This window comes from Pagrus pagrus (assembly GCF_965226575.1).
Source record: "Pagrus pagrus genome assembly, chromosome: 16".
Classification (NCBI taxonomy): Eukaryota; Metazoa; Chordata; class Actinopteri; order Spariformes; family Sparidae; genus Pagrus; species Pagrus pagrus.
Genome location: NC_140200.1, coordinates 17,636,752 through 17,646,920, shown reverse-complemented (window position 1 = coordinate 17,646,920; position 10,169 = coordinate 17,636,752). Strand labels below are relative to the sequence as shown.

At 37.0% G+C, this 10,169-nt stretch overlaps 1 protein-coding gene across 1 annotated transcript in view; it reads right to left on the bottom strand.

The window, feature by feature from the left end:
• Positions 1 to 1,543: 1,543 nt before the first annotated feature.
• nudt14 (nudix (nucleoside diphosphate linked moiety X)-type motif 14) overlaps positions 1,544 to 10,169 on the bottom strand; it is a 29,345-nt gene continuing 20,719 nt past the window's right edge. Inside the window, exon 5 of the mRNA XM_084378507.1 lies at positions 1,544 to 8,472. Coding sequence (XP_084234633.1) covers positions 8,223 to 8,472 — 250 coding nt within the window. The 3' untranslated portion in view covers positions 1,544 to 8,222. The remainder of the gene's footprint in view (positions 8,473 to 10,169) is intronic.

Genomic DNA, 10,169 nt, shown 5'->3' with positions numbered 1-10,169 from the left:
AAACCTCTCAGTCTGATATTTCCGCAGTCAGTGTGCTTCCGTACTGCGAGAGTGACATTTACCAGAGAATCATGTTTTGATATTAAAGTGGGAGTATCAGCACGACCTGTTGCTATTTTGTTCCCAGGCAACATGCTTTTCTGAAAGCAACAGATGTGAGGTGTTAGCGTTTCAAAAAGGAAAGTAAATAAAGTGAAAGTGATATAGAAATAATCAGGCTTTCAGTTATTACATTGCTGACACAAAGATTATACAGCAGGCTGCTGAACATTTTAGAAAGGAGGAAGACTGAAGTTTGAAGAGTCATTTTTGTCTGCAATGATGCAAAAAGTGAAAAATGTTCTTCCTGTGTCCCTACAGTCGTGCACCTCCACACCTCTGCTGAATCATCGTAGATAAAATCAGCTCCATAGCACAACAGCTTTTATTTTCTCTCAGGCTAAATGTGAGAACCTTGTTTTCATTTCTGAGAAACCTATCACGAAGCACATCAAGATCAGATTTAGCAGAATTTACATTTGCGTTGGCTCATGTCCACAGTGGGATTCTTTGCATAAACGTGTTGTCCTGTTTCCTGATCCACATCTAGTTTTGTCTTATCTGAATGTGTCTGTTCATAACAGAAGATGTATATCAACGGCCTGCATAAAGGCTGCTGACAGATCCATGAAAGCATCAGGGAAGTGCTGTGGATTTCAGGTTAATCACCTGCTGATCAGTTTTCTCTGAAAGTGAAATGAAAATTTGGGGAGCACATTATTTTAATTTCCTGTATTTGATATGTATAAGCAGTTTACACACATTCAATAACTAGTTTTTAGTTGATGACAAAATTGATATTGTGGGTTGGAATCAAACCCAGCCGTAGTGCACGGTGCAAAGGTTGTACCAGGTGAGCTCCTGTAGCGCTCATCAGTTGTGGTTTTAACGGCCTTTTAAGTTGTTTAACTATGTCCTGACGAACAGCATTTTATCAACCTGCCCACAACCTCACTCTAGGAAGTCAGTGCACCCAAGCCACCAAGAAGTAGCTCGACAACATGACTTCCTCTTAAACCACAAATTGTTGTTATTACATTCCTGTTTGTATACGCTAAGCTAGGCTAATCGCCTCCAGACTCTTGCTTCACACTTAATGCACAGACATAAGAGTGGTATCAATCTCCTTATCTAACTGTGGGGAAAAAAGAGCAAACAAAATCATTTCCAAAAATGTTGAACTATTCCTTCAATCAGGTTGTCACGTGTAATGTGACTTCCTGCCAAGAAATAGTTCCAGTGCATAACTTTCTTTAAGATCACAAATTGTTGTTTTAACACTTTAGTATTTCGATCAGTTAGTGAGCTTCAAAGAGTTCAAAGACAGCCAGGCTAGCTGTTTCCCTGTGATTCCAGTCTTTATGCTAAGCTAGGCTAATCGCCTCCGGGCTCGAGCTTCATACTTAATGCACAGACACGAGAGTGGTATCAATCTTCTTATCTAACTCTGGCAAAGAAAGTACAGACACACTAAAAATTTTGACAAATTACAGAACAAAAAATATGACATTTTGGGCATCAAACCCATTTTATTTCAACTTAATGCAGTTTAATCCAACACAGTTAGTGCACATGCAAAGTATCATATTTAAATATATATTGTATGTTTGTACCAAGTGTCATATTTTAAAAGTTAAATATTTTAACATTTAGGTAATAAATTAACAAAATTGAAACATTAATTAAAACACTGCCCACAATGAGTATACACTTTTTTAATAAAGCATAAAATACATGATAAGTTCGTAAAACTGCAATGTTCATGTTTGTACTTTTCTTTTTTCCCAGAAAACATTTTTTAAAACAAAAATTCAGTGTAAGACACCAGAAAAAAAAATCACAATTGGACAAATTTCTTTATGTCTTTAACATGAGAAAAATCCTAATACTTCTTTCACTTAAAGGTATTATGTGTAGGATCTTCACTAAATATCTCACTACTAATAGAATAACATATGTGCTACACATTATCGTCACAATGAACGGCTTAACAGAAGCAATTCTGATTATTTCCCCCCTTTTGCTTCTGAAGATTCAGCCAGCAGTAGTTGCCAATAAAGAAGCAAAAGTGACCGACTTCCTCCAAAATCAAGTCCCTTTTCCAGGACTCGTGAGCAAATCAAGAATCACTACATGTTTAATGAAACACATAAATATTGAGCAAATCACCAGAGGTAATGTTTGAACTGTCACATCCGTGGTCCAAGTTATAATTTTAACAGTAACACACCTTTAATTAGAGAATACTACACATAGCACCTTTAAAAACATGTTCATGATTAACTGTTGTTCAGCTCATGATCATTTAAAATACAGTAAGAAATTGTCAAACAGTGCACAAACAGAAGAAAAACAAGAAACAATCACAGTTGAAGAAGCAACTACAGCATAGCCATGGGGGTACATCTATAAAAGTCTGGTACCGATGAATTAAGTATTCTGTCCCAGAGGACCACTGAGTTTTGACATTTCTGACATGTTGCTGAGAATTTGATATGTCAGCGTCTCAGAAGAAAGCAAACGGACACAAAATATTTTCTTCATGTGCCTGAGTGATGGAGGTAGAAATGTCCAATGCTGGGCTAATGGTTAATATCCAGCATAGGCAAGAGTGAATTATACCATTTACTTACCTCAAATATTTGTTATACTTATTAGAAGAAGCATATGGCTTACCAGTGGCACAGTCTGCAACCTCACTCTGGACTGTCAAAAGCGTGTTCACTTTTGTCGTGGATCGGCAGATTAGGCTTGTCGCGGTGGGAGACTTAAAGGAATAGTTCACGATTTTGGGAAATACGCTTATTTGCTTAGTTAAATGAAATGATTGATACCATTCTACAGTAAATATGGAGTTACAGCCAGCAGCCAGTTAGCTTAGCTTAGCACACAGACTGGAAACGGAGGGAAACTGCTAGCCAAACATTAAGCTCACTCTGTAGCTCACTTTACTCCATACAAAAACTGAAGTGTAAAGGAAGAATTTCATCTCTTCACCGGGGGTTTTTTGTTTTTGGCCTGGACCACTTTCCATGGCAACCGGGGAAGAATCCAGGAAGTTTCTGGTCCTGACCAAGAAATAGGTATGAAACCTCTGAAAATGTTTACGTTTTTACACTTCAATTGATGGAGTTATGAAAAGAAACAGGATAAACTTATTAATTAGTGAGCTTAACAGGTGCTGCTAGGTAAATTTTATTAACCTTCCTGTTTTCTTTCCTGTTATGCTAAGCTAAGCTAGCCAGCTGCTGACTGTAGCTTTATATTTAGCATACAGACACAAGAGTGAGGTGTCTATCTTCTCGGCTAACTCTCAGGAAAAAAAGAAAATATGCTCATTTTCTAAAATGTCAAACTTTTCCTTTAAGTCCTCCAAGAGCACTGAAGAACAATCACCAGTGTTACCTACTGTTATATGGCTTCCTTCAGAGTAAAGTCAACACTATGTTTGGCTTTAAACTCAAATTTGAGCAATTTACACAAAGAAAAACACACATAAAATTGAAATGAAACAAGAATATCAAATGTATGAATAGCTTATAACAGTGGTTCTCAATCTGGGGTCCAGGGACCAAAAGGGGTCTTTGAGTGCATTCCAAACTACAAGGAGGGTTAGAGTATTATAACTTTTATCACATTTGGAAGTTGGAAGAAGAGAAACATGGTTGGCTGTTTTGATTGATTGTAATGTATAGTGATCCAAATTTGACCACTGACTGACTATGAAGACTTTTTTTAAAAAAAATCTTCAAACAAATAATTAGAAAATAGATTCCAAGGGACAAAAGTATCCTCTCAAATGGTCTATGGTCTAATGTGCATCTTTTGTGTGGGTCCTTGGCATAAAATGTTGGCAACCCCCTAAAATAGACTACAGGTCTGATAACAGATCAACAAGTTGACTTTGAGTTTTGACTCCGCAGGCTAAACAAACATAAACACAGACCTCACAAAAATAAAAACTTCCATCATTTACCTAACGCTCATATAGAGACACGGGCTGAACCAGCTGAACCTGAAGTGCCTGTGTTTCTTTTGGCAACCAAATTCTCTGAAACAATCGAGTTCAAAGCACAACATCGTTAGACGTTAGAGTTGATCCCGCCCACTTGCAGCTGCTATCTGTTTTTATAAATGTCACTTTTGTTTTCAATGTGTCAGTCATTAAGGCAACTGTACGCCCTCGGTGATGTTCACAAAACGCACTCCACTCTCAGATAACAGTTGGAGGAAACGTGTGGAGAAATATGCACTGGTGTTGGCTTGCTGGCTCATGCCACCCACAATGACAAGCCTATAAAAAAAGGCAAAGAAAAGCCTCGCGTTTGAATGATAACTTTCCTCAAAAAGAAAAAGAAATTGCCGAAAGAGAAGTCACGTAGCAGTTCTCCACATCTGACAGACACACAAAGTTACAGACTGACCTTCAGAGTTAAAATGGCTTTGTTTTGTCACATTTTATGTCAAGCCAAATCAGAAGCAGTCGGCCTCATTTCATCAAACTGAGATTCCATCAGCTGTGGAACGGTCATGGCTAATTATTCTCCAAAACGTCCTTCCAAGACAAAAGTGACCATCATTATTTCTTACGATGGGTTCATCTCATACTAGATAAGAACTGTGGAAAACTGTGAGCACCGTTGGTAATCTTTCTGAGAGGTTCTCCATTAAACTTTTTATTTATTTGGATTTTATTCAACTGAAAGCTCAAGATTGGCACAAGGATGGAAGTTGAGAAAAAAGGGAAGGATTGAGGCCACTGATCTGATGAGGCTAAGGTGCCTAATAAATGACTTTCTGATATAGTAATTAGTTGAAAATATATCTTTTAAAAAGCCCTGTTTGTTACTGTTTATTCACTCTACATGTCTCATTGTCTGGTGGTCATTTCGTGCTTTTCCAAAGGTGCATTTTCACATTTTTCCAAAGTGTCTTGATATTAAACTAGGACTGTAACTTTAGACACATCCTGTATGCATTTAAAATTTTGCATTCAAATGTAGGCAACAACACAAGAGAGAGAATCTGATTTAATGTGCTATTAATCAGGTTTGGTTGCTCCTTTGAGAGAACATGAATCAATTTAGCAAATTAGATTTATCTTTCAAACAAAATCAAAATAATTCAAGCAGTTCCAGCAAACTATACAATCCTTCATCAGGGGATGATCTTTGAACAAAATAGCTCCACGATTGGGCGTAGAGGGAGATCAATATGGCTTAAAGGTTCTGCATATATTACTATACAGTCTGGGTGGAAATTACTCCCCAAATATTTGACTCAGTGTGTGAAATCAAAGATATTTAGTCTGGTTGATTCAAATTCTCTTGACTTTGTTTGTTTGTTTGTGCAGATAAGAATTATGTCTCTTCTAAGACCCCTTTTCCACCAAAACAGCTCTGGTTCCTGAACTGGTACTGTTGAAGATTTTTGGAACCTTGGTGCTATCTTAAGAACCAGCCTGCATTTCCAACTGTTTTGAGCAGAAACATTGTAATCAAGGATGTGTCATCAACAGAGGGCGTTGCTTAATGCACAACAACCTGTACACATGACATGACACACTCACTTTGGTTCACAAGGAAAACCTGCTCTTTTTTGGTCCCAGCTGTAGGGCTGCATCAATCATTGATTGATCTACTGATTATTTTCTATGATTAATCATTTAGTCTCTTAAACCATTTAAAACCCAAAGACTTATCACTTACTATCCCAAATGACAAGAAAAAGTAGTAAATACTGACATATAAAAAGCTAAAACCAGCGAATGTTGATATTTTTGCTTGCAAATGCTTTTCTTTCAATCGACTAATTGATTAATCAAGTAATCTTTGCAGCTTTATCGAGCTGGGAACCAACTTTTCTGGTTCCAAACCAATTAAATATTGGTCAGAATACTCCAGAACAGAACTGGTTCAATGTTGGTGGAAAAGGGGCTTCTGGGAACTGCTGTAAGATTCAGTAGGAGGACATTAAAAACAAGGACAAAAACCCAAAAGACCAAAAAACACAAGGTTTTATGGACAAAAGAAGACAAATGTCGACATATGATTGTCAGTTATTCTTCTGGTTCCATAAGCCTCAAAGAATAAAAATAAATCCAGGACCGATGCTCGTATTCACCTCAAGTCGAATACATAAATGGTAAGTTGTTTTATGGGGACCAGAGATTGTTCTTTTTTTTCTTTTTTTTTTATTAAGACGGATTCATGATTTTAACATCTCAGTATGTTCAAAGTGTTATTAACATTGCACTTAAAACTCTCACAAATAATACAGCACTTTTTCATTTCATTTGGTAGTCAAAAAACCCCACAAACTTATGCCGGCCGGTCTTTTTTTTAACAACTTAACCGTTAAATTTCACTCACTATATTTTGCCACATATATTTTAAAACTTCAACACTCTGCAGAAGAAGTCAAGAGGAAGAGCTGAACTCCCACACTTGCGTAGCTGAAGATCTGCAGTGTAGTTCTCTTAATGTGTAATGAGATGTGTTGTTAGTTTGAAGTGAGTGGTAATTTTCTAAAAACAGCATTAGATTTGCTGCAGGTCTTGCATATTTTCAAGAAAACTATAAGGTGGGGGAATGTCTTCCTTTTCACATTAATTAGTAAATGAAGTACCAGCCCTTTATAATGAAAAAAATACTACAATATTTTAAGAACAGTAAGAACTTTGTTGATTTTAAGCTGCAAGTGATTTTGAAATAGAGTAATATAATAATAACATGCTGGTCGTCATCACATCCAGAGATCCACTCTGAATTTGGCCAACAGTTTGACTATTTGGACCTGAGATTTTGGCAAACTGCTGTTGAGATTCACTTTGTGAGATTAGGTTTGTGTGTTTATGACTTTAAAGTTTTACGCCACAGAACCTCCTAAATGAATTATGATCGAAGGCAATCTTTATTAGATGGTTTAAGTTTGTAAATATGTTCCTAAACCTGCATTAATGTGTTCACGATGTAACTTTAACATGTCTGTTATCATGTTTATTAAGTTATTTAGCCTTTATACTGTCTTCTACTGTTTTTTTCCAGTTTGTCTCTACAAAGAAGAATTAGAACTAAATTAAAACTCCTCCCCATGTCAAATGAATTTCAGATTATTCACTGACAAACTCACTGCAGGATTGTGCTTGAGAACAACAACACACTTAAAACTAAAATCAGGCCCTCTGTGCAGTGGTACGTGTCTGCTTTTTCTGTGAAGTGACATTATACCTAATTCACATTTTTCCCCTTTGCTTGTTGAATGAAAAGTCTACTGATGTGTCGACTGGTTTGACTTTATGAAGATTATCTAACTGAGTGAGTGTTGATTCCAGTGAGTGATTGTTTAGCCCGGGGGTAATATGATAAGTATTGCTTTAAAGGCTGTGGGTCAGAGAAATGAATTGAGGCATGCTTGAACAAGTGGTGGTTAAAACACATCTCGATTGTTACAAGGCCCCACCATTGACTAGCATAGTTTTTGCATTACTGGATCATGGCTTAAAGGATTACTCCACTGTTTTGTTCTTTTACTGTATCTCTATATCGTAAATGGTTGAAGTGATGAGCAGTAGAAAAAGTGTATTGTCATATTGGATGCCCTGTGGCACATGTTGTCAGGCAAGTAGAAACGTTTGCATGAACTCCCGTGCAAATATTAGCATGCTAAAATGTTAGCAACCCAGGCTAACCACATGGCTGGTTGCAATGAATACTGGGCGTTGTAGAAATGGTTGGAACAAGTTGGAATTTGACTGCAAGCAGCCAGCCAAGTGTATTCAAAATATTATTTTTCTGAAATGCAGGTAACATTCAAAAGCAGTGGAGTATTCCTTTAATCAAGGGCAGGCAAATAAAATCAGTGATATGCAGCCATTTATAACAGATGGCACAATAAACGAAAAAGAAAATAAATCATCAAGAAAAGACAAAAGTGCCAGTGACAACCAGCTATGGCAAAATTTGTTTGTAGGATTAAGACCACATATAATTCAAAAGGTAAACAGGACAAAACTTAAAGATACCTGTTGGCAACGAGACAAGGCGCCCACCTTTCATCATGTACCAATAAGCAAAAAGGCAATACAGGATGAAGAGCCATGAGGGGAGGAGTGGATGTGCTGGGCCAGTGTTTGATTGAATTTGGAATAAATGGTATAAATAGAGTTGGTTAATTAATACTAGTTACACGTTGGTGGAGATCTTGTACTTGGGAGACATGTTATTATGGAACCAGATGAAACTAAAAATGACGCCCATGGTTTTGGGTATACGCTCGTCGTAGGCAAACGTCATGGCCTCGTGCAGCGGGACTTTGACCACCTCGATGAGCTCTCCCTCCCGTGGCTCACCTCCGCCTGCGCTCACGCAGTTGTCGTCAGACACCTCGGCGTAAAACATGGTCTGCTTGGAGCCTGTTACACCAACACCTGACCTGTGAGGGGGAAATAACAGACAATACATTTTTATGTATATCTTGAGATTATTCTTTAAGTTTAAAAATGTCCACACTGGGTCGAGCACAACAGCCTAATCTCAGTACAGATATAAAAGCAATATCTTCTTCTTTTCAGAATCTACATTTCTTTTTTCTCCTATATACAAAACACAAACATAGCAGCGTTTCAAGTTCCCACTTCCATAAAGTAGGACACTAATAATGCTAATTGGTGTAGCAGAAACCAAAATATCTTGACTTTTAGCCCCTATTATGGCTCAAGATCCTACACTACTCTTAATCAAACCTGATATTGTCTTTCTTTAGACCTTATATTAGACCTGTCTGGTTAACACTCATGTTATTTTCAGATTTCTTGCTGTCAGTTTGTAGTGCAGGCTTTCTTTTATAAATCTGTAGTCTTAAAGCCCAACTTGAGATACTCAAGTGAAGTCACTTCAGTAATATTCTCAGACTTGCCCCATTAACAGAGCTGCTTTTAAAGAATTTTGCCTGAATAACATCCAAAATAATGGCTTAAATTAAGAAATATTTGAGCTAAAGCAACCAGGATAAAAATCTGACAAAGCATTCACTATATAACCAAAACTGTAAAAAGAAAAGCTATGTAGTGCACCTTTAAATGAATAGTTCAACATTTTCAGGAAACCTTTTCAGTGTCCTGGTAAGAGTTCGATGAGAAGACTGATACCACTCTCAAGCCTGTGCACTTTGAATGGAGTTGGAGTCGGGAGGTGATTAGCTTAGCTTAGCATAAAGACAAAAAACATGGAGAAACAGCTAGCCTGACTTGACATGTATTATCTCAGTTGTTTACACAAACAAAAATCGAAACTAAGTGGGGTACATTGTGTTGATTAGTAAGCTTTAGATATGTGTATGTTTGAACTCCCAGTTTTCAGTCTTTATGCTAAGCTAGGCTAACTGCCTCCCAGTTTTTATTCATACACTAAGATATGAGCACAGTGTGGATCCTTTCAACTAACTCTTGGTAAGAAAAACAACAAATGAGCTCACTTCCCAAAATGTCAAACTATTCTTTTAAGGTTAAATTCTGAGTTTATAAATAATCAGGTTTGTGCTACAGGAATCCACTGTGTCTAATTAATTTAGATAAGTGGTCCACATTATTTTTCAACTTTTCTAAATCTCTTTATTTCAACACCAATACACTGTGTATACGCTTTGTTGTGAAAATATGTACATTTGGGGCTACACAAAAAGCGGAAAAACTGGAATTTTATATGATTTATGTATGTAATTGTTTACAGTAAGAATAAGGGAATACAGTTTATGTATCAATCTGGCTGACAAGTTATCTGATAAGCAAGTAATGTACTTTATATCTGACGAGTAAATTGCAGTTACCTGGTTTAAAAAATATGTTGTTGTAACCGTCTGATTTAACACTTTTACTTGTGCTTGCCCAAAAAGATTAAAACAACAACATACTGCTGTACCTAAACTTGATAAAGGTTTGGAAAGCTGTAAAACTCTGTCTTTGAATGGTGGGATTAAAAAGCATACATACACATCAGTATCATTGAGGAAACTGGCTGAGCTTGGGTTGCCCACTATCACCACATGCTGTTCTGCTGTCAAATGCACCCTCATACGGGTCATGAGGGTTAAGATGATACCCATGTATTTAATGGAAGCAGCCCACACATAAC